This window comes from Lipotes vexillifer, unplaced genomic scaffold, assembly GCF_000442215.2.
Source record: "Lipotes vexillifer unplaced genomic scaffold, Lipotes_vexillifer_v1.1 scaffold325, whole genome shotgun sequence".
Lineage (NCBI taxonomy): Eukaryota > Metazoa > Chordata > Mammalia > Artiodactyla > Lipotidae > Lipotes > Lipotes vexillifer.
In genome coordinates this window covers 2855603-2881747 of record NW_006799313.1, presented here as the reverse complement: position 1 = coordinate 2881747, position 26145 = coordinate 2855603, and the positions used below count along the sequence as shown (strand labels likewise).

Below are 26145 nucleotides of genomic sequence, written 5' to 3'. Positions count from 1 at the left end.
ATTTTTCTGATATCTCTCTGTTATTTAGTTCTAATTTAATCTTACTTTTCAAACTTTTAAATACTAAGGTGTGCTTTATGACCCCAAATACGGTCTCTCTTGACGATACAGGTGATAGAGAATGCAGTGAGAGGCCCGCATACCAAAAAAAAAAAAAAAAAAAAAAAGTCCTTTCTATGAACCTTCTTGAAGATCTTCATTTTTGTAAAAGCATCAGAGTAATATAAATGTCAAAAACTTTAAATGGCATATGGTTAAAGACCTGATTACAATGCAATTGACAAAGAAACGGTTATTTATGCAACGTATAGCATCTTAAGTAAAATTATGACATAACATTAGACCAGGACATATCCAATTTTAGGAATTTCACATAATTTCTAGAACATTTGTAACATTTACCCATATAACCTAAGAAAGTTTATCATTACTCATTTGACAATGCTTCCCATGTAATTCAACATACCAAGTAAGCCTAATTAATCTCTCTCTTTGTGATGTTTCAGGGAACTTCTGAAGTATCCCAAATTTAGCCAGAGGTCAAAAGAACTTCATTTAGAATTTGATTTAGGGAAGTTTGTCAAAGATATCAGCAGATTTTAAAACACTTGGTCAGATACGATAGTAGGTCACTATGAAACAATACTTATTTACTCAACCAATGAGACAAAAAGATTTCAAAGGCAAATACAGAAAGTTGCAACAGATTACTTAAAAGGTTAGAGAAACTTTACAATCTGTTATCAAAAGTTGATCAATATTGCAAGAAAACTTTGCCCTCTTAACAGAAAGAGAAAAACAAATCCTACTTTTACACCACCTTGCTTTTACTATTAAAACTCATTCACTTTTTCAGTCTTAGCCAGTCCTGACCACCCACAAAATTCCTTTCTAAAGATTTCTGTTTTTCTCACAAACCTTCTACAACTTTCTATTTCCATATTAGTTCATTCCTTATTTTCTTTTCCATTTAGAAATAACCAGGGACTTCCCTGGTGGTCCAGAGGTTAAGACTCTGCCCTCCCAATGCAGGGGGCCTGGGTTCGATCCCTGGTCAGGGAACTAGATCCCGCATGCATGCTGAAACTAAGAGCCTACATGCCACAACTAAAGATTCCGAATGCCACAAGGAAGATCCAGCACACAGCAATGAAGATCTGGCGTGCCGCAACGAAGACCCCGCTCAGCCAAAACAAAAAAAGAAAGAAAGAACCAGCTTCAGGGCAAACTCACTTACTTTTCCCTTAACAAAATGTATTTCCATTCTTTGTATCCTTAAAAAAAAAAAAAAAAGTTCCTTGCATAAGATGTTTTCCTTATTAATTTTAGTAGTTTTAATTACATATACTAATCAGAACTGTTAACCTTGTAAACAAAGAATGTTGCCCACCATTCCAATTCTACAAGGATCAAGTCATTAGCCACTGCAGTTGCTGACCTACAAGTACACCCTGAAAGGAATTCGGGATTAAGCATTCTGTGTTTTGGATATATGGGCCCCTAGTCAAGGTGCATATCTAAGGAAGAATTTTAAGGCCCCCAGAGTCTTGCATTTTCCCATATATAAGCACTAAAATCATTAACTCAATTTCTTTTTTTTATCAGCAGTAATTTTTTTTTTACCAAAATAGATGTTTGACTACATGTATTTCCCAGCCAAAAAATTCATATATATATTGGCTCCTCTTTTACCTCTTTGGAGGGGTTCCTCAGAGCTATCTGAGAGGCTGTCTTCCAGGCTAGTCTTCAGTAAGACACTCAATAATGCTCAGCTCATGGCTCTTACATTGTGACTTTTTTTTTTCAGTCGAAAACCTTTAAAAACCTTAATTTCTAGTGAAATCTAGAAAGAGGAAGGAAGAAGCAATTATGAACTATCTTTTACATTAGCTTTCTGTAGAATGGTATAAACATAAATGCTATTCATAATTTCTAAAAAATCGTGAGCCTTTTCATAGAAAAATTTTCAGTGCAGCATCAAACATATTTATTTTTTAAATAAATTTATTTATCTATCTATCTAGATATCTATCTTTGGCTGCGTTGGGTCTTTTGTTGCTGCGCATGGGCTTTCTCTAGTTGTGGCGAGCAAGGGCTACTCTTCATTGCGATGCGTGGGCTTTTCATTGCGGTGGCTTCTCTTGTTGCAGAGCACAGGCTCTAGGTGCACAGGCTTCAGTAGTTGTGGCACACGGGCTCAGTAGTTGTGTCTCGCGGGCTCTAGAGCACAGGCTCAGTAGCTGTGGCACACGGGCTTAGTTGCTCCGCGGCACGTGGGATCTTCCCAGACCAGGGCTCGAACCTGTAATCTCCACACCTGTAATGTGTGCGCTGAGTCATGGACTCCCCTTCCTTTATTCTATGGGGTCTTATTCCTTGCTTTGAGTCTGATACCAACATGATAAGGACAGAGCCTTCCTTCAAGAACTCATATAACAAGGCTTCCCTGGTGGCGCAGTGGTTGAGAGTCCGCCTGCCAATGCAGGGGACACGGGCTCGTGCCCCAATCCGGGAAGATTCCACATGCCGTGGAGCAGCTGGGCCCATGATCCATGGCCGTGAGCCTGCGCGTCCAGAGCCTGTGCTCCACAACGGGAGAGGCCACAACAGTGAAAGGCCCACGTACCAAAAAAAAAAAAAAAAAAAAAAAAAAAAAGATATTCTAGGAAAGTTGGAAAAATTTAAATATAGGTTGTGTATTAGACGATATTGTATCAACAGTAACTCCCGAGCACAAATATTATTACTGTTATGAATGAGAAAATCTTTGTTCTTGGGACATACATATGATGTACTGAGGGACAGACAGACAGACAGATTTCAACACACTTTCATACACACACATTTAAAATATATACATTTTTGAAAGTGATTTAGATTTAAATTTTTTAAAGATCTTTTTTGACGTGGACAATTTTTAAAGTCTTTATTGAATTTGTGACAATACTGCTTCTGTTTTATGTTTTGGATTTTTGGCTGTGAGGCATGTGGGATCTTAGCTCCCCAAACAGGGACTGAACCTGCATCCCCTGCACTGAAAGGTGATGACGTCTTAACCACTGGACCGCCAGGGAAGTCCCTAGATTTACACTTTTTAAAATACAAAACTGGGGGGAAATTCCATCCCCTAATTCTATCAGATAAAAGGTATAATTTTTTAAAAAAATTATTCCCTTATATATACATTTTTTTTAATTTTATTTTTTTATACAGCAGGTTCTTATTAGTTATCCCTATTACACATATTAGTGTATACATGTCAATCCCAATCTCCCAATTCACCCCTCCCACCCCTCCCACTCCCTGCTTTCCCGCCTTGGTGTCCATACATTTGTTCTTTACAACTGTGTCTCTATTTCTGCCGGTTCATCTGTACCGTTTTTCTAGATTCCACATATATGTGTTAATATACGATATTTGTTTTTCTCTTTCTGACTTACTTCACTCTGTATGACAGTCTCTAGGTCCATCCAAGTCTCTGCAAATGACCCAATTTCGTTCCTTTTTATGTCTGAGTAATGTTCCATTGTACGTATGTACCACATCTTCATTATCCATTCGTCTGTCAATGCGCATTTAGGTTGCTTCCATGACCTGGCTATTGTAAGCAGTGTTGCAATGAACACTGGGGTGCATGTGTCTTTCTGAATTATGGTTTTCTCTGGGTATATGCCCAGTAGTGGGATTGCTGGGTCATATGGTAATTCTATTTTTAGTTTTTTAAGGAACCTCCATACTGTTCTCCATAGTGGCTTATCAAGTTACATTCCCACCAACAGTGCAAGAGGGTTCCCTTTTCTCCACACCCTCTCCAGCATTTGTTGTTTGTAGATTTTCTGATGATGCTCATTCTAACTGGTATGAGGTGATACCTCATTGTAGTTTTGATTTGCATTTCTGTAATAATTAGTGATGTTGAGAAGCTTTTCATGTGTCTCTTGGCCATCTGTGTGTCTTCCTTGAAGAAATGTCCATTTAGATCTTCTGCCCATTTTTAATTGGGTTGTTTGTTTTTTTAATATTGAGCTGCATGAGCTGTTTATATATTTTGGAGATTAATCCTTTGTTGAGTCGTTTGTAAATATTTTCTCCCATTCTGAGGGTTGTCTTTTCATCTCGTTTATAGTTTCCTTTGCTGTGCAAAAGCTTTTAAGTTTCATTAGGTCCCATTTGTTTCTTTTTGTTTTTATTTCCATTAGTCTAGGAGGTGGGTCAAAAAAGATCTTGCTGTGATTTATGTCAAAGAGTGTTCTTCCTAGGTTTTCCTCTAAGAGTTTTATAGTGTCAAGCCTTACATTTGGTCTTTAATCCATTTTGAGTTTATTTTTTGTATGGTGTCAGGGAGTGTTCTAATTTCATTCTTTTACATGTAGCTGTCCAGTTTTCCCAGCACCACTTATTGAAGAGACTGTCTTTTCTCCGTTGTATATCCTTGCCTCCTTTGTCATAGATTAGTTGACCATAGGTACGTGGGTTTATCTCTGGGCATTCTATACTGTTCCATTGATCTATTTTTCTGTTTTTGTGCCAGTACCATACTGTCTTGATTACTGTAGCTTTGCAGTGTAGTCTGAAGTCTGGGAACCTGATTCCTCCAGCTCCATTTTTCTTTCTCAAGATTGCTTTGGCTATTTGGGGTCTTTTGTGTCTCCATACAAACTGTAAAATTTCTCGTTCTAGTTCTGTGAAAAATGCCATTGGTAATTTGATAGGGATTGCATTGAATCTGTAGGTTGTGTTGGGTAGTACAGTCATTTTCAGTGTTGATTCTTCCAATCCAAAAACATGGTATATCTTTCCATCTGTTTGCATCATCTTTGATTTCTTTCATCAGAGTCTTATAGTTTTCTGCATACAGGTCTTTTGCTTCCTTAGGTAGCTTTATTCCTAGGTATTTTATTCTTTTTGTTGCAATGGTAAATGGGAGTGTTACCTTAATTTCTCTTTCTGAATTTTCGTTGTTAGTGTATAGGAATGCAAGAGATTTCTGTGCATTAATTTTGTATCCTGCTACTTTACCAATTCATTGATTAGCTCTAGTAGTTTTCTGGTAGCATCTTTAGGATTCTCTATGTATAGTATCATGTCATCTGCAAACAGTGACAGCTTTACTTCTTTTCCAATTTGGATTTCTTTTATTTCTTTTCCTTCTCTGATTGCTGTGGCCAAAACTTCCAAAACTATGTTGAATAACAGTGGTGAGAGTGGGCACCCCTAAGGGACTTATGGGACATCAACAAGTGGATCAATATACACATTATGGGAAAAGAGAGAAAGCTTATTTGAAGAAATAATGGCAAAACTTCCCATATCTGGGTGAAAATTTGTCACTCAGCTTCTATAAGGCCAACACACTCTAACTCGGATGAACTAAAGAAATCCACTCTGAGATACATTATACTCAAATTGTCAAAATCAAAGACAAGGAGAGAATTTTGGTAGCAGCAAGACAAGTGACTTGTCACGTACAAAAGAACAATCATAAGGCTAACAACAGTCTTCTAAGCAAAAACACTGCAGGCCAGGAAGCAATGGGGGACTTCCCTGGTGGCGCAGTGGTTAAGACTCCATGCTCCCAATGCAGGAGGCCCAAGTTCGATCCCTGGTCAGGGAACTAGATCCTATGTGCATGCTGCAAGTAAGAGTTCACATGCCACAACTAAGGAGCCTGTGAGCCACGACTAAGAAGCCCACCTGCCGCAACTAAGACCTGGTGCAACCAAATAAATAAAATAAATATTAAAAAGAAAGATAGCAATGGGATGATATATTCAAAATGCAGAAAGAAAAAAGCTGCCAACAAGGAATACTGTATCTGGCAAAACAATTCTTTAAAAATAAAAGACAAATAAACACTTTCCCAAATATACAAAAGCTGAGGGAATTAATCACCACTAGACATGTCTTACAAGAAAAGCTAAAAGAATTCCATAACACTGAAACAATAGAACACTGAGCAGCAACAGAAAAGCATATGAAAGTATAAAGGTAGCTGACATAGGTAAATATATAGACAAATCCAGAATACTGTCACAATGCAGAGGTGGTGAATAAACCACTATTACTTCTAGTATCGAAGTTAAAAGACAAAATCGACAAAACTTTAGCTAGACTAACTAAGAAGAAAAGAGAGAAGATGCAATAAATAAAGTAAGAAGTCAAGGAGAGATGTTAAAGCCAATACCAGCGAAATACAAAAAAAAAAAGAAGAGGCTACTATGAACAATTGTCTACCAACAAATTGGATAACCTACAAGAAATGAATACATTTCTAGAAACACACAACCTGTTAGGATTGATTCATGAAGAAACAGAAAATCTGACTAACCAATAATGATAAGGTTTTCAAATCAGTAATAAAAAATCCTAACAAAAAAAAAGTCCAGAATCAGATGGTTTCACTGGTGATTCTACAAACACTTAAGGATCAGCAAGCATTGCCAGTCCTTCTCAAAATCTTTCGAACTTACATAAATCAATAAATGTGATTCACTACATTAAAAGAATGAAGAGTAAAAATCATATGATCATCTCAATAGATGCAGAAAAAACATCTGACAAAACTCGAAATCCTTTCATGATAAAAGCACTTCTATAGTACTTTACTCAACACAGTAAAAGCCATATACGACAAGCCCACAGCTAACATCATACTCACAGTTGAACAGTTGGAAGCTTTTACCCTAAGATCAGAAACAATATGATTGGGTTTCCCTGGTGGTGCAGTGGATAAGAAACTGCCTGCCAATGCAGGGGACACAGGGATCCCTGGTCCGGGAAGATCCCACATGCCGCAGAGCAACAAAGCTTTTGTGCCACAACCACTGAGCCTGCGCTCTAGAGCCCGTGAGCCACAACTACTGAAGCCCGCACACCTAGAACCCATGCTCCACAAGAGAAACCACTGCAATGAGAGGCCCGCGCACCGCATTGAAGAGTAGCTCCCGCTCACCACAACTAGAGAAAGCCCATGTGCATCAACAAAGACCCAACACAGCCAAAAATAAATAAATAAAAATTGAAAAAAAAAAAAAAAAAAAGAGGGCTTCCCTGGTGGCGCAGTGGTTGAGAGTTCGCCTGCCGATGCAGGGGACACGGGTTCGTGCCCTGGTCCGGGAAGATCCCACATGCCGTGGAGCGGCTGGGCCCATGAGCCATGGCCGCTGAGCCTGCGCGTCCGGAGCCTGTGCTCCGCAACGGAGAGGCCACAACAGTGAGAGGCCCGCGTACCGCAGAAAAATAAATAAATAAATAAATAAAAATAAAGAAAAAGAAACAATATGATTGTGCCCACTCTTATCACTCCTATTTAACATAGTACTGGAAGTCCTAGCCACAGCAATCACACAAGAAAAATAAATAAAAGGTATCCAAAGGAAAAGAAAAAGTCTGTTTGCAGATGTACAAAACCCTAAAGACTCTACTAAAAATTGATAGAACTAATCAATGAACTCAGTAAAGGTGCAGGATACAAAATCAATATACAAGAATCATCTGTGTTTCTACAGATTATCAACAAGCTCCATGGAAAAAATTAAGGAAATTAATCCCACTTTAAACAGCAACAAAAACAATAGAATACTTAGGAATAAATTTAACCAAGGAAGGAAAAGCTCAAGACGATATGGTAGATATATAAAATGGAATACTACTCAGCCGTAAGAAAAGAACGAAATAATGCCATTTGCAGCAACATGGATGCAACTAGAGATTTTCATACTAAGTGAAGTAAGTCAGAAAGAGAAAGACAAATATCATATGATATCACTTATATGGGGAATCTGAAATATGGTACAAATGAACCTATCTACAAAACAGAAACAGACTCAAAGCTTTCCGAGCTCTGGGGATGTAGGGGCGCTTGCTGTGTTTGCGTGGCCTCGGGGCCGGAGCCCGGGTCCCCGCCCGCCCCACCGCCCGTCGCCGGCCGAGCTCTGACCCCAGCGTCTCCATCGTGGGTCGCGATGGTCGGATGTGCGCCCGGGTCCGCGGGATAGGCGGGCGCAGAGGTCCCTTGTGTTGGCGGGGGTGGGTGCGGCGAGGTTCAGGCGCCTCCGCGTAGCATCGTGGGGCTGGGGCTGGGGGCGCGCGGATTGCTATGCTTTCCGCACTTTCCCGGCTCTGAAGCCTCGAGAACACGGCTATAGGCAGCAGTAGTTTAATGGGGAGTTTGCCTACTGGGAGCTAGGGGCCTGCTGGGGTCTCAGTTCTTGGCTGGCCCTGGAACACGAAGTTGCCAGGGGTGTGACGGCAGCAGGTAGGAGTGACCCGCTGGTGCAGTGATGAGCAAGAAAGGAAGGACAGCAGCTGTTGGCCTGTGAACCTAGGCAAGAATGACCAGCCGACACAGTCCAGACTAAGGTCCGTGGGCCCAGCTCGGTCCTGTGTGGCTGGTCAGTGGAACAGACCTGCAGGTGTGGCTCTTGTCACTCTAGGACTGGCTTCAGGACAGATCCCGCCGGAAGAGCCCAGGGCACCGCCCTCAGTTCTCCAGGAGAGTGCGCCTGAGTGGAGCCAGGGGAGTGCGTGCGACTCAGCATGGGGGCCACGCACGTCCAGTCTGCCGGCAGGGGCAGTGGGGAGCCGGGGGAAGCCATGGCCTTGCGAATGTCCTCTGATGAAAAGGAACCCGCAGGCTTATAAAATAACTTGTGTGGAACGTTGGTGTGCTGAAAAGCAGTTCTGTGTGCCTTTCCCCCTTGGTGTGGATCAGCGGTGCTGAGGCAGCAGGCGTGATACAGAAGTGTGAGCAGAGACTTTCTGGAATCCCCAGACTCCAGGGAAACTAGAGGTGACGGCCAGCCTAGTGAAGAGGACAGGAGGTGGGGGCAGGGGCGGCAGCCCAGCAGGCACCCCTCATCTCAGGGCCCTAATCCTGGCTCGAGCCGGGTGGTCAGGGGAGCTGCACGGTCTCCTGGGCGAGCAGAGCCCGCAGTCCTGAGCGGTTCTTCGCTGTGTTGGGTCATCTCCCCCCATCCAAGCGGAGAAATCTAGATGAGGTTTAAGAGCTAGGGCTTTAAGAATGTGGATCTCATAGTTGAAACCTCGGAACACGTGTCTTCAGCACCAGGTGTTAAAGTGACCGCCTTTTCGAGGAGGGTGTCACCATGTGGGCAGAACTAGAGAATAAATGGGTCTTGAATTAAAAAAAAAAAAAAAAGAAACAGACTCAAAGACATAGAGAATAGACTTGTGGTTGCCAAGGGGGAGGGAGAGAGGGAAAGGGATGGACTGGGAGTTTGGGGTTGGTAGATGCGAAATATTACATTTAGAATGGATAAACAACAAGGTCCTAACGTATAGCACAGGGAACTATATTGAATATCCTGTGGTAAACCATATGGGGAAAATATTTTAAAAGAATGCAAAAAAAAAAAAAAAAGAGAAAGCTCTGTACAATGTTCTCTCACAAGACACTGATGAAATAAAGAAGGCACAAATAAATGGAAAGATACATACTGTTCACAGATCAATCTTAGTACTGTTAATATGTCCTTATTACCCAAAGACATCTATAGGTTCAATATAATTTCCACCAAAATTCTAATGGCATTTTTTAAAGAAATATAAAAAACAATCCTAATATTTATATGGATGACCCCAAATACCCAAAGAAGTCCTGAGAATGAAGAAAGAAGCTGAATGCATTAAATTTTCTGTCTTCAAATTATATGACAAAGCTAAAAAAAAAAGTCAACACAGTAGTATACTGGCATAAAAACAGACATATAGACCAATGAACAGAATTGAAAGCCCAGAAATAAACCCACACATATACTATCAACTAATATTTGATAAGGGAGTCAAGAATACTCATTGGGAAAGGATAGTCTCCTCAATAAGTGGTGTTGGGAAAACTGGATGTCCAGAAGTAAAAGAATGAAACAGGACCTATCTAACAGCACTCAGAAACGTTAACTCTAAATGGATTAGAGACTTAAATGTATGACCTGAAACAATAAAACTCCAAGAAGAAAACTTAGGGAAAAGACTTCTTGACATTGGTCTTGGCAATGATTTTTTTTTTAATATAACAGCAAAAGCACAAGCAATAAAAGCAAAAATAAACAAGGGGACTATATCAAACTAAAAAGCTTTTCTGCAGAGCAAGACAAAATGATCAACAAAATGAAATGGCAACCTACAAACAGAGAGAAAATGTTTGCAAATCATATATCTGATAAGAGGTTAATATCAAAAATATTTATTTAAAGAAACCATTACAACTTAATAGGAAAAAATAATCTGGTTAAAAACAGGCAGAGGAACTGAACAGACATTTTTCCAAAGACATACAAATGGCCAACATGTACATTAAAAAAAGTGCTCAAAATCACGAATCATCAGGGAAATGCAAATCAAAACCACAATGAGACATCACGTCACACCTGTTAGAATGACTGTCATCAAAAAGTAAAAAGATAACAAATGTTGGATAGGATGCGGAGAAAAAAGAACACTTGTGCACTGTTGGTGTGAATGTAAACTGTACAGCCAATTTGTAACACAGTATGGAGGTGCCTCCACATATTAAAAATAGAACTACCGTATTATCCAGGATTCCTACTTCTGGGTATATATCGGAAGGAAATGAAAACTGGATATCAAAGAGATTCCTGTGCTCTCATGTTTACTGCAGCATTATTCACAATATCCAACATGTGGAAACAACCTATCTGTCCATAACATGATGGAAGAAATTTTCACATACTGAGGTATGGAGAAGTCATTCTGGCTTATACATGATATGGCTTAAATTTTATGCTGTCTAGAACAGCCTGTTTTGTGGCCTTAAACATGCATTGTACATCTGCTTTAACCATTAAAGAAGAGGATGAATTTATAAATTAAAATGGAGTAACTGTGGTTCAGGCATTCAGAATGGGGCTGGCTGGGTGGCCATGGTGGATGTGGTTTCAGACACATTCCTGCATTACTGAGAACATGAATTTTCCGAAGTGTATCAGACTCAAGGACACCACCAACCATTCTCTACAAAATAGCTGCTGACAGCTGCCACCTGCAACCTTATGGTCTCAAGGTTTCCCTTGTAACTGTGCAACCATTTCAGACCCAAACCAATACCTCCTTAACAAGAACCCCTACTTCTTGCCACCTTCAATTATAGTTCTTGACAAACAACCTATGTATTTTGTGGGTTTTGCCTTTATAAATCTCCCCCATTTTGTAGTCTGGCAGAAATCAATTCAACTGCTTCTTGAATCTGTGTCTCCCAGGCTATAATCCTCAGTTTGGCTCAAATAAAATTATTTTCTATTCCTATTATTATTTCCACTGACAAACAGATGAATGTTTTTCCTTATATCCATTTGATTCATGAACAATATGGGAGTTAGGGGCATTGACCCCCTGCACAGGCAAAAATCCATGCATAACTTTACAGTCAGTCTTCCATATCCACAATTTCACATCTGATGATTCAACCAACCACAGAACGTGTAGTACTGTACTACATATTTATTTTTTTAAATCTGCATATAAGTGGACCCACACATTTCAAACCCATGCTGTTCAAGCGTCAAATATATACACACACACATGGAATATTACTCAGCCATGAGAAAGGAGGGAATCCTTGCATTTGCAACGACATGGATGGCTCTTGAGGGCATTATGCTGAGTGAAATGAGTCACATAGAAAAAGACAAATACCATACGATTTCACTTATATGTGGAATCTAAAAAAGCCAAACTCAAAGAAACAAAGAGTAGAAGGGTGGTTTCCAGGGGCTGGCGAGTGTGGGAAATGGGGAGATACTGGTCAAAGAGTACAAACTTCCAGTTAGATTATGAATAAATTCTGGGGCGCTAATGTGCAGAACTGTGATTTCAGTTAACATTACTGTATAATATACCTGCAAGTTGCTAAGGGAGTAGATCTTAAATGTTTCCCAAAGAAATGGTAATTATGTAGTCTGATGGAGCTGTTAGACAATGCTATGGTGGTAATCATACTGCAATATCTGAGCATGTCAAACCAATAAGTTGTATATCTTATACTAACACAATGTTGTATATCAACTGTATCTCAGTAAAGCTGAGGGGAAAATATTGAGCGTAAATCACATCCTTTCAAGAAAGTCGATTTTTTTTTCTTAACCTGGATATGTAGGTGTAGTTACAGCTACAGTGCAGGGGAAATGGGTGCTCCAGCAGAAAACTATACTATACCTCACCCCTGTGCTTTATCTGACTGTGATTTTATTGGAGATGTCTGTAATAATTTGTAAATTATCAATACCTAATAGCAGTACAAAATAATTCTTGCCTATAGACATACAAGCTCTGTTCTGTCCAGTAGAGGTTCAATTGACTTTCCCAGCTAGTTCTGTCTTCATTTGCACATTCATGTCAACATTCCTCTACTCTAAGTAAGTCTGTACTTTTTTACCCTTCTCCCTTGAACAGATAGTAACACCTTATTACAACAGGTTGTAACGGATTTCCTCATTAATGAATTAAATAATATCTTTATCTTGTGTTCACTTAAAAAAAGAAGAAATAAAAATGATCAACAGGTACATGAAAAGATGGTCAACATCACTAATCATCAGGTTTTGTACTGGTCTCAGCCTATCAATAACCAACAGTGTGGTTGGACCAGACGTTGTGATTCTTATTATGACTGCAAGAAGTCCTTCAGCAAAAACCATCAGGAAACTTTGAAAAATAGAACTTTATTACCTACAAGACCTGGAAATTGCCAACACACCTGGGAACACAGTGTGAGGTTGTGGGTGGGGTGAGAGAGAGACTCACACAGGGCCTGGGGTTCTGCTCTCACTGGGGTAAAGTGCGGGGGCATAGGGTTTCAATGGCTCCTCACTACTGGTGAATTTAGAACATAAAGAGTGGGAACACAAAGCACTAGAAGAGACAAAAACAAGTAGCCCAAATGGTCAGTAACTGAAATCAACCAAGAACAAACGAGGCTCAGTAGGGGGAGCTCTACATCTAGTCCTGTGGCTGGCATATGTTTATTTGATAGCCTTCCTTGAAGGGGATGCTGCTTTGAAATGGATGCCTTAAGCAATCACAGCCTACATCAGGTACTTGCATTACAAAAAAAGAAAATAAAAAACTGTCTGGGTTTAAACTACACATTAGAAAATTCAAATCAAAAGCGAAGAGTTATCACCTCACATCTGTTGGGATGGCCATTATCAAAAAAAAAAAAAGAAAGAAAGAAAGGGAGGAAGGAGGGAGGGAGGGAGAGTGGAAGGAAGAAAGGAAGAAAATAACAAGTGTTGATGAGGGAGTTGAGAAACTGAACCCTTGTATGTAGTTGATAGAATGTTAAATGATTTACGATGAAAAGCAGTATGGAGGTTCCTCAAACAATAAAGAGAGAATTACTATATTACCCAGCAATCCCCTTCTGAGTTTTTATCTAAAACAGCTGAATCAGATCTCAAAGAGATATCTGCATTCCCTTGTTGACAATAGCCAAGAGATGGAAACAACCTAAATGTCCATCAACGATTACGGATAAAGAAATGTGGGAGGAGACTGGCAAAGATGGCAGAGAAGGAAGACCCTGAGCTCCCCTCCCCTCATGGGCACACCAAAATCACATCTATTCACGGATCCACCACTGATGAAAAAGACCAGAACCTACCAGAAAGGATCATAAAGAACTAAAGATATAAAGAAGGAACCACAAAGAGATGGGTAGGAGGGGTGGAGTCACGGTAGAGTGAAGTACCATATCCCCAGGTAGGTGACCCCCCCAACGGGAGAATAATTACAATTGCAGAGGTTCTCCCCAAGGAGTGAGGTGTCTGAGCCTCACACTGGGCTCCCAGGCCTGATGGTCCTGCAACAGGAAGACGTGCCTCCAGAACATTTGGCTTTGAAGGCCAGCGGGCTTACTTTCAGTAGTCCCGGGGGGCTGAGGGAAATAGAGACTCCACTCATAAAAGGCACACACAGAATTTCACATGCTCAAAAAAAAAAAAAAAAAAAAAAAAAAAAGAATTTCACATGCTCTGGGACCCAGGGTATAAACAGTAACTTGAAAGAAGCCTGGGTCAGAAATACCCGCTGATATTGGAGAGTCTCCCAGAGAGGCAGGAGGCAACTGGAGCTCACCCTGGGGGCATAAACATTGGCAGCAGCCATTTTGGAGAGCTCATTCTGCCACATGGACACTGGTGCTGTGAAGTGCCATTTTGGAATCCTCCCTCTGCCCAACAGTCTGTAGGCACCAGTACTTGTCTGCAACTAACCGGGTGGGGACAAAGCCTTACCCACCAGCAGAGAGGTTGCCTTAAGATCCTCTGACCTCACAGCCACCCCTGTACACAGCCCTGCCCACCAGAGGACCGGAACCCAGCTCCAAACAGCAGTGCACAGGCACTAGACCCAGGACCTCCAGGGCCCTGAGCCAGAGAACCAAGGACTCAGCTCAAAACACTCACTGGTCAGGCACCAGTCCCAGAATCCCCAGCTCTGCCCACCAGCAAGCCTGCTCTCACCTCAGGACAAGCCTCACCCACCAGCAGGTAGGTAAGAACCCCAGAAGAATGACAGCCCCACAGCATGCAGACCCAGTCCTCATAGCAGTAGGATAGCCCTGGGGCCAGCTGGGCCCCTGCCCTGCCAACCAGTAAGCCTGCCCTAGCCTTGGAACCACCCTCATGTACCATGAGTAGACACCAGTCACAGGACAACCACAGGCCCACAATCTGCAAACCCAGCCCAACCATTAGCAGGCCAGCACCAACCGAGACCTACTGGACCTCAGACCTGCCCACCAGTTAGCCTACTCTAGGTGCAGCACCAGCCTCACCCACCAGAGGGCAGATGCCCAGCCCCAAAACAATGATAGTCCTGCAGACTGCACACCCAACCCACCCATCAGAAGGCCAGCACCTGCCCTGGGACTGGCTGGGCCCCAGCCCTGACAAACAGCAGGCCAACACAAGCTTCTGGACACCCCAGAACCCAAAGCCTGCTCTGTCAGGAACCAGTCCCACCTATCAGTGGTCCCATACCAGCTGTGGGAATAACCGGACTAGGGCCAACCAAGCCTACCAGGTTGCCTACAGTACTCCGCCCACCACAACAGAAGGACCAACACAGCTCACATAGCGGGAAATCCTGAGGAATATAGCTCTAGTGATGAGAGGGGAGTGTGATGCTGGGACACACTGGACATCTCCCACAAAAGGCCATTTCTCCAAGGTCAGGAACTGTAACCAACCTACCAGATACACGGAAATAAAAACAGCAAGTTAGAAAAAATGAGGTGACAGAAGAACATGTTCCAAATGATGGAAAAAGATAAAACCACAGAAGAAGAACTAAGTGAAGTAGAGATATGTAATCTACTCAAGAAAGAGTTCAGGTAATGATTGTTAAGATGATCAAAGAACTTGGGAGAAGAATGGATACACAGAGCAAGAAGTTAGTAGTTTCTAACAAAGAGTTGGAAAATATAAAGAACAACCAAACAGAGATGAAGAATATAATAACTGACATGAAAAATGCACTAGAAGGAATCAAGAATAGACTAAATGAAAGAGAGGAACAGATCAGTGAGGTGGACGACAAAGTAGTAGAAATCACTGACAATGAACAGAAAAACGAAAAAAGAATGAAAAGAAATGAAGACAGTTTAAGAGATCTCTGACACCAACAATCATACTAACACTCACATTATAGCAGTTCCAGAAGAAGAAGAGAGAGATAAAGGGGCAGAGAACATATTTGAAGACATAATAGATGAAAACTTCCCTAACCTGGGATCAGTAACAGACATCCAAGTCCAGGAAGCACAGAGTCCTGAACAGGTCAACCCAAAGAGGAACAAACCAAGATACATTGTAATTAAAATGTCAAAAAATAAACATAAAGAGAGAAGATTAAAAGCAGCAAGGGAAAAGTAACAAGTTACACACAAGGGAACTCCCATAACACTATTAGTTGACTTTTCAACAGAAACTGCAGGCAAGAAGAGAGCATCATGATAAATTTAAAGTTAAAAAGAAAAAAAAGTGATGGAAAGAAAAAACTGACGGGCTTCCCTGGTGGCGCAGTGGTTGAGAGTCCGCCTGCCGATGCAGGGGACACAAGTTCGTGCCCCGGTCCGGGAAGATCCCCATGCCGCGGAGCAGCTGGGCCCGTGAGCCGTGGCCGCTAAGCCTGCGCGTCCGGAGCCTGTGTTCCGCAACGGGAGAGGCCACAACAGTGAAAGGCCCACGTACCGCAAAAAAAAAAGAAAAAGAAGAAAATGACAACCAAGAATACGCTACCCAGCAAGGCTCTCATTCAGATTTGATAAAGACATCAAAAATTTTACAGACAAGCAAAAGCTAAAAGACTTCGGCACCACCAAACCAGTTTACAAGAAATGTTAAAGAGACCTCTCTAAGGGAAAAATGTTAAAGAGACCTCTCTAAAGGAAAGGCCACAACTAGAAACAGGAAAATTACAATGGAAAAAGCTCAGTGGTAAAGGTAAATATACAGTAAAGGTATTTTTAAAATAGTGCTGCATTTACAGAGAAATCATAATTGAGAAGAACTGCAATAAGATACACCTAAATGATTAAAACCCTTAGATGTCATTACTATTTGCCAGAATTGTAGGCCTGGGCCCTGGAAGTAACTCTCAGACATCTCTGTGAGGTTGAAAATATAAATATAGTCCAATTAAGTGAACACACGTGTCACTTGTTTCATGCTGCACAAGGGTCATTCCCACCCTGTTCAATTAACAAGTATTCCCTGGTGAAATGCTCTGGAATAGATAACCCACATTAATGCTACAGGAAAAACGTTGTTCTCGAACTCTTTCAGGAAATGACTTTAAACTACTCTCTGTGATTTCTGAATTCAACACAAAATTCAGGATAGAGTATGATTAAAACACATTTATACCCACACTGTGTGCCCCATCATTAGTGTACACACACAACAAGCATAGATACACAAAATTTCCCTTGGCTGTCTGTGTTCCACATCCTCCCTCCTCCATCTGAGGGGTGACAACCATGACCCCTATGAAAGATGTGGCCACCCCTATAATGTTTCCAAGGGCGTCACTGGAGAAGAGAGCCAACTGTTAAGGTGAGAGTGACAGAGCATAGCGTCACCCACCGTCGGTTTTTCTCAACTCCTCCACAAGGCAGTGGGTTCCCTCTTGAACTCGGTCCTCAATGCTCCTCTTCCCCATCCCGAAATTCCGCAGGGTCATGAGGGAGATGCGCCAGATCTCCTTCCATCTCTTCCCATTGCTGAACATGATTCATACTGGGAGGGGAAACAGAAACTAGGGGGGAGGTGCTAGGGAAGGAGGAGTGAGCTGACACTCGGCAGCCTTTCAGGTGAACCAAGCTCTGCTGGGGGCTCTTCAAATTCCTGTTTTTATCCTCTCCACCCCCACCCATTATCAATGCTGAACATGTGCACATGCACACCTACCATGTCCCTTAGTAGCTCTTTCAAGCATTGGGACACTGCCTCTTCTAGAAAACTCCTCTCCCAGATCAAACGGAGCTTCCTTCACTGCTTCATATCCATGCAAGACCACCGTTGGCTTCATTCCAAAATACACAGTGAACACAGGGACATAGACTTTTTTGAGAGTTGGGAATGGACATACATGTAATAGCAAAAGTCAATATTTTGTGCCTGATGCAGAATATATTATCATTCTACTATTATGTTTTTATTCTGCCACATGGAACCTAAAACATTTCTCAATTTATTACATAAATATTATGGTGATTGTTATAGCTACCACTTATAGCTACCACTGATGTGTCAGGCGATGGCCCGAGTAATTGGTACACAGATTACAATTAATCCTCATATCAGCACCTTCAGCAGGTTTATTTGCCCCACTTATAAATAAGGAAACTGAGGTTAAGGAATTCTGTTCCATTTCCAGCATCCCAGGGCTACTATATAGAGGATTCAAATTTGAAGCTCTTTGTATTCACCCTCTGATCCTAGAGAAATGTATCGATCCTCAATGCCCACCTCTGGACCAACAGCCAGCTGACTGCTTCAGAATCACCTGTACAGCAGTCATTAGAATTCTGATTCTGTAGCCCTAGGATGAATACTAGAATCTATATTATAAAAAATAAATTCAAATAATTTTAATGCCCAGCCTAGTTTGAGATCTGCTGGTATTACTAACACAGAAAGAAAGCAGGCATCATACAGGCAGTGCCAGGACGTGCAGCATCTCATGGAAGAAGAGTATCTTCCATCCTGCAGCATTCACAGGCTATAGACAGCAGCTCCCTGCAGAATCCAAATGAACACCATTACCATCAGTTGGACCCTGACTGATGACTACTTTCTTTCATTCACTCATGCTGGTCCTGATCCCAGGCTACTTCCTTAACATCAGGCACAATGCCCTTCTTCAGAACAGTTCTGTTTTCATGGCCATCTGAACAAAACACACAGCTTATATAGTATATGACTTCCGGAAGAAAATTTCGAATCACAGAACACTTCACCTACCACTTACCTTCAGTGCCAAATCATAGCAAATGGCTGTGAAACAAAGAAGGGAAGAAACACTACAAACTTTTGACACTTTATTATTTTGATTCTACCATACAAACACCTAAATGTTTCTCTACTCACAAAACACATTACTTTGCTCATCTATTTATGACAATGACAGGCCTGAAAAGGCAAGAAAAAGGTAAAAAGTTACAGGAAGTAATTTACTTCACGCTGACCTGTTTTGACAGTGTGCCCATAACAATATGTATCGGTTTCATCATTGGGATTAATTTACTTACAGTTTGCAAGACAGTGAAGAAGCATAAAACCCACTTACATTGGTTAAGGATTTGCCGATGTCCTTAACATCTAATATTTAAGGATATCTCCAGGAATTGAGAGAGGAGTGGGGGCCAGGAGGGAGCTGCCCTTTCCCAGAGCTCTGTTTCCAGAGTGAGAGGAGAAGCAGACAGGAGAGAAAGAGCACAGCCGGATCCACAGAAACCTTCTCTTCTTACTCAGACAGCTGGGAGCCTGAAATCTAAAGCTTTTGTAACAGTCCCTGCTAATTCAGCTTGTGCCTCTCTGATAGAAACAGACCAATCAATTACAGCCACTTTGCACTCACATTCTGAGTAGACCTTGCCTCACTGATAAAAATAAACTTTTTGTCTTGTTTTCTCTGTGTCCAATGACCACTCTGGAGATTCCGGTTTAACTGTACTGGGATTGGGTCGAGGTATAGATCATTTTTTAAAAAAGGAGAGAGGGGAGTCCCACTGCGCAGCCAGGATTGAGAACCATTGAAATAAATAATTTGAGGCCGAAAAAAGGCTTATAACTCTGGATGCAAACAATGACCAGTTGGAGATTTATGACTCTGAGGCCAATCAGTGTATTCTATGCCTTTTTTTATTTTGTTTTTTTTTAAAAACGAAACAAAATAAAATGACACAGGATGGGAGAGACCACTACAATACTAATAGATGAACAAAAAATTTATATTCTGAATGTAGAAAAAATTCCTATGAATCATTAAAAAAAAGAAAACATAAATATAGGAATAAAAAAACCCTGAACATCTTCATGACACAGGAAATCCAAATGGTCAACAAACCAAATGATCAACAAAAAATCAAAATGTACTTATTACTTTTTCTTCTTTGAATTTTATTTTATACAGCAGGTTCTTATTACTTATCCATTTTATACATATTAGTGTATAAATGTCAATCCCAATCTCCCAATTCATCACACCACCACCCCACCCCTCCCCCACTTCCCCCCTTAGTGTCCATACGTTTGTTCTCTACATCTGTGTCTCAATTTCTGCCCTGCAAACTGGTTCATCTGTACCATTTTTCTAGGTTCCACATATATGCGTTAATATACGATATTTGTTTTTCTCTGATTTACTTCACTCTGTATGACAGTCTCTAGATTCATCCACGTCTCTACAAATGACCCAATTTCGTTCCTTTTTATGGATGAGTAATATTCCATTGTATATATGTGCCACATCTTCTTTATCCATTCATCTGCTCATGGACACTTAGGTTGCTTCCATGTCCTGGCTATTGTAAACAGTGCTGCAATGAACATTGGGGTGCATGTGTCTTTTTGAATTATGGTTTTCTCCTGGTATATGTGCAGGACTGGGATTGCTGGGTCATATGGTAGTTCTATTTTTAGTTTTTTAAGGAACCTCCATACTGTTCTCCATAGTGGCTGTATCCATTTACATTCCCACCAACAGTGCAAGAGGGTTCCCTTTTCTCCACACCCTCTCCAGCATCTGTTGTTTGTAGATTTTCTGATGATGCCCATTCTAACTGGTGTGAGGTGATACCTCATTGTAGTTTTGATTTGCATTTCTCTAATAATTAGTGATGTTGAGCAGCTTTTCATGTGCTTCCTGGCCATCTGTATGTCTTCTTTGGAGAAATGTCTATTTAGGTCTGCTGTGCATTTTTAGATTGGGTTGTTTGTTTTTTTAATATTGAGCTGCATGAGCTGTTTATATATTTTGGAGATTAATCCTTTGTCCGTTGATTCATTTGCAAATATTTTCTCCCATTCTGAGGGTTGTCTTTTCTTCTTGTTTATGGTTTCCTTTGCTTTGCAAAAGCTTTTAAGTTTCATTAGGTCCCATTTGTTTATTTTTGTTTTTATTTCCATTACTCTAGGAGGTGGATCAAAAAAGATCTTGCTGTGATTTATGTCAAAGAGTGTTCTTCCTATGTTTTCCTCTAAGAGTTTTATAGTGTCCGGTTTTACATTTAGGTCTCTAATCCATTTTGAGTTTATTTTTGTGTATGGTGTTAGGAAGTGTTCTAATTTCATTCTTTTACATGCAGCTGTCCAGTTTTCCCAGCACCACTTACTGAAGAGACTGTCTTTTCTCCATTGTATATTCTTGCCTCCTTTGTCATAGATTAGTTGACCATAGGTGCGTGGGTTTATCTCTGGGCTTTCTATCCTGTTCCATTGATCTATATTTGTTTTTGTGCCAGTACCATATTGTCTTGATTACTATAGCTTTGTAGTACAGTCTGAAGTCAGGGAGTCTGATTCCTTCAGTTCCGTTTTTCCCCCCAAGACTGCTTTGGCTATTCGGGGTCTTATGAGTTTCCATACAAATTTTAAGATTTTTTATTTTGTTTTTTAATGTTTCTCTTGTAATGTTATATCTAACACTAGGACACTTTGTCCTTGAAAATGAAAGGTTTTTAAATATTTTAATGTACTGTATTAATATTACATTTGCGTATACATAATATAGTTAACGATGACATATTTAAGATCCTTTAAAAATCAGAATGGAATAACTATGGTTCAGACACCTAAAATGAAGCCACATACTCATTGTGGATGTGTTTAGACATGTTCCAGCATCACTGAGAACTTGAATTCCCAACTGTGTCAAACTCAAGGACTCCACCAGCCGTTTTCAAAATAATATATGCTAACAGGTGCTTGCTACAATTTTGTATTTTCAAAGTTCCCTCCCCCTTCACAACTATGTAACCATTTCGAACCCCAACCAATTCTTGCTTACAAGCATCCTTACATACTGTCATCTACAATTGTAATTCTTGACAAAAAGTTATATGCCCTTGTGGTTTTCTGCCTTTATAAATTTCCCCATTTTGTAGTCTGGAAGAACACAATTTAAGTGCTTCTTGGATCTGTGTCTCCTGGGCTATAGTCCTAACAAACCCCAAATAAACACCGCTTGATTTCAACCAGATCTACATTCTTGGAATTCATAGTAATAGTTAATAGTAACTTAATTCAAACATCTTGAATGACCAAAGATAAAGTAATTATATAAGTAAATGTACATGACTCTTTCCTTGGAACTCCACATCTACCCCACCAAAATAAACATTGGAAGGTAGAGACTGTAATTTTGTATTTTTCAAATGAGTGAAAGGAAGATTCTGGGTAAACAGAAATGTCCAGTGTCACATAGCTCATAATTAATAAAACCAGGATTTAAACTGAGATTTTCTGATATCCACTGTGATGCACTCTCATATATATGACACCTGCCTCCAGAACGATTTTAGAAAAACAAAACCAAACCCCAAAAATGTTACTCTGAATACACACCCAACTGATTGTTCACAAAATAACAGGCTTCACAATAAATAGATGTCCCTGAACTCCAAGGAAAAAGGGTCACAGATTCTCAGCCCCAGAGTGGGCAACATTAAGTTCCAACCAATTCCAGAAAGGTGTCTTGTTCCCTAAGTACCTAAGGAAATTAATTTTTATTACCTGCTGAGAAAGCCATGAAGTAGTCAGTCTTCTTAAAGTTGCCGCTCTCATCCAGGAAGTGGACTGGGTCAAACACCTCTGGGTTGGGGAATTCTTTGTCATCATGTAGCACAGAACTCAGCAATGTTACTATAGTCGTGCCCTGGAATGAAAGATGAAGATAAATGAATTATAAAGAGGTCGTGGAGCGGCAGAAATGTTACAAGTCATTTAGTCCCATCTTTTGATCTAGAGATGAGGAGTCCCAGGTCCAAAGAAGGGCAGCGGCAATTCCAGACAGACAGACCAAGTAATAAACAGGGATGAGTTTAAGACCAGTGGCAGTGATGTTACTAAAGTGGCCTCTCCAATAGCATTTGAAGTATTGCGTACTTGGTTACTTGGGTGCTAGATCTCTGAATCCCCTTTACTTATCACAACGTTTGGACACTGCTGTCTGTATCCCACCCTTGACTCTATTTCATCATTTCAGCTTTCTTACATCTCATTTGTGGATCACAGTTTAAAATGGAAGCCTCTGAGGGCTCTTGAAAAGTCAGATGTATTTGGAATCTGTTTATAGGGCTTTTTAAGATAGAGGTCTGATCTGATTAAAAATGGCATCTGGCAAATCCATACAGAGACAGATTAGTGGTTGTTGGGGGCTGTAAGGAATGAGGAATGGGCAATGACTGCTTAACGGGTGGTGGATTTCCTTTTGCAGTGATGAAAATGTTCTGGAACTAGATAGTAGCTATGGTTGCACAACACTGTGAATGTACTAAATTTCACTGAATTGTACACTTTAAAATAGCTAAAATGGTCATTTTTATGTTATACTTATTTTACCACAGTAAGAAAGAAAATTTTCCCAAGAGGAAAAGTGACTTCTTAGATAATATCAACAAGTACACTAAAAACTACTGAGCATTTATCTTTGGGATGAAATTTGTTTCTCTTAATTTTAAAATGTGGGGGAACACTTCATTATGGATGAATTCTAGATTAAAAAAACAGAGATGATAAAATTAGAAAAATTCTCATTTTTCAACAATTCAAGTAAAGATCATCAATTAATGCTAAAACTGTTGGATGAATGATTTGGGAAACAGTATATTCACAAAGTACCATGCCATAGATTTTTAATTAATTACCTATGAAAACAGAACCTCAGCAATGGAGAGATATGGCAGATTTCTCCTTAATAAGAGATCACCTTAGCATCACCCATAATGGGATAAGCTGACATTACGTGTCTTCAGCCGAAAAGTGATGCAGTGGGACATACACAACATCACCTAAGTAATTTTCTTGCCAAATATACACAACTGGAATCTAATCTCAAGAAAACAATCACATAAAGCCAGATTGAGGAACGTTTAACATGACAATTGTCCTTGACTCTTCGAAATTGTCAGTGTATTAAAATGAAATAAACATAGGAAAAGGAACTGTTCTTGATAACAGGGGAGTAAAGGGGCAGATAATCAAATTAAATACTTGTTCCTTGATTGGACAGTAGATGGATGCCCCCTCAAAAAAAGCTACACAAGATATTTTAGGATAATTGAGAAAATGTAATTATAGTATATATATATTAGAAAAAATATTGTATAGATGATAATTCCTTTAGTGTGAATGCTTTGTTATGTAGATAAAGTCTTTGTTCATTTGTTCTTAGAAGATACATACTGAAGTATTTAGGTGTTAAGTGTGATAGACAGATGACAGACAGACAGGTAGTTACAATATAGATATATACACAATTTCATATGTATTTCATATATTATATATATATATATATCCATTGTACATTTAAATACTATTTAAATTTTAAAATCTTTTAAATTCAAAATTGGGGGTAATTGCACCCTTTAAGTTTATCGTATTTAAGGTCTATAATTTTGTTTTTAAAATTATTGCCTTGCATATTTTAAAACAAATAATACAGGAAAATGTTACTTTAAGATTTTAAAAGCAGGTATATTTTCAGCAAATGGTGCTGGGACAAGTAGATAACCATAAAGAAAAGAAATGAAATATGACCATTACTTCACTCCATAAGTAAAAATGAACTTTAAATGGATCATAGAGCTAAATATAAACGCTAAAAGTATAAAACTTGAAAAAGAAAAGCATAAATATTTGATAGCATGTGCTGGAAAATAAATATGACACAAAAGCCCAACTCATAAGAGAAATAATCGATAAACTGGACTTCATAAAAATTTTAAACTATGCTTTTTTTTTTTTTAACTTCTGCTCCTTGAAAGACATTCTTAGAAACCAAAAAAAGAAAGAAAAAGACACAAACCGGGAGTAAACATGTAAAACACTGAGACATGACAAAGGGATTGCATACGAAATATATAAAGCACTGCAATAATTAAATAAAGCAAACTCAATAAAAAATAGGACTTTGAGCAAACACTATCAGTGAACACATACGAATGGCCAATCAACACATGAAAAGAAGCCAAATATCATTATTCACCGAGAAAACAGAAGTAAAACAAAATGAGATATCACTACACAACCACTTCAGTGTCTAAAATTTAGAGGGTGCGGCAGCAAGTGTTGGGGCGTGGAAGTCGGTGGGCACGCAGACGGCGCACCCAGGTTCCATTCAGGGCCAGTGGCCACGTGCTTGCCCGCGACTCGGCCTCTTGGCCAGCACAATGCAAACCGTAGACAACACAACAGTGTGGGGAGGAGCCTTTGCCTCTGGAGCTTTCTTTGCCTAGTCTCCGGCCTCATGACGCTTCAGGCGAAGGGCCGTCTTCCCGCCCCCAGTTCCCGCGCCGCGCGGGACCCGCAACTGTGCCACCGGCTCCGGAGCTGAGAGCGCTGCCAGGCTGTCGCGCCAGGATGGGGGATGAGCAAGTCGGGCGCTATACCTGGTCCAGGCAGAGCCGCCCCACCTGCCCTGCGCCCTCGGAGAGGAAGCTCGCTGGACCACGTCGCACGGCGCCTCGCTGCCGCCAAGCCCTAGGCACTCCCTGTGCTGCAAAAAAGCGTGTTCGGAGAGGCCACCGCTTCAGCAGTGAGGCCTGCCTCCACCCGCCGTCTGACCCTGTCTGCGCGGGATCCGGAGCCGGATTCCAGCCGGGCTGAGCCTCAGCCCGCTCGGGGGCTATGGGCACCACCAGCGACCGGGAAGGGGTGTGGCTTCACGGGGTGGCGCCAAGGTCCCGACCTTTAACCCCTGATCCCCGCCCCACCTTCCACGTGGGGCTAGTCAGACATCCGACACGCGCCTGCAAGCCCTTACACGGAAAAGCGAGAAAACCTCCAGCGTTAGCACACCGGACAATCAGTTCCACCAAAGTTAACAACGATGCTTTAAATGTTTTATTTTTTTCGCTTTAAAAATATTTACAGGGCTTCCCTGGTGGCGCAGTGGTTGAGAGTCCGCCTACCGATGCAGGGAACACGGGTTCGTGCCCCGATCCGGGAAGATCCCACATGCCGCGGAGCGGCTGGGCCCGTGAGCCATGGCCAATGGGCCTGCGCGTCCGGAGCCGGTGCTCCGCAACGGGAGAGGCCACAACAGTGAGAGGCCCGCGTACCGCAAAAAAAAAAAATTACAGATCTGAAATCTCTCCCCTTTTGCCCCTACCCATACTCAGGAGAAGAGAAACGGAAAGAGGCGTTGAGATGATTGTTCAAAGCCCCCAAGGGCTGGCTTGGCCGGCCATGTGTGCGGGTACATAAATACAGGTGTGTATGTGGGGAGAGGCGTGTACTTGGTTTGGTGTTTTTCTGATTTTTTTTTCCCTACCAGTCAATATCGTTCTGGCCAAAACTCCCTTTCCCACCACCACCCAAGAACAGCCCCTCCAAAATGGTTTTCAAAACGTATTGGATTGTTTTGGGTAGAACGAGGTGATCT

The 26145-nt window shown here is 40.9% G+C and overlaps 1 protein-coding gene across 1 annotated transcript in view; it reads right to left on the bottom strand.

Annotated features, from left to right (window-relative positions):
- Positions 1–17115: 17115 nt before the first annotated feature.
- LOC103084584 (cytochrome P450 2C18-like) overlaps positions 17116–26145 on the bottom strand; it is a 47551-nt gene continuing 38521 nt past the window's right edge. Inside the window, 4 exon segments of the mRNA XM_082931522.1 lie at positions 17116–17276; positions 17442–17604; positions 18823–19004; positions 22275–22416. Coding sequence (XP_082787648.1) covers positions 17116–17276; positions 17442–17604; positions 18823–19004; positions 22275–22416 — 648 coding nt within the window.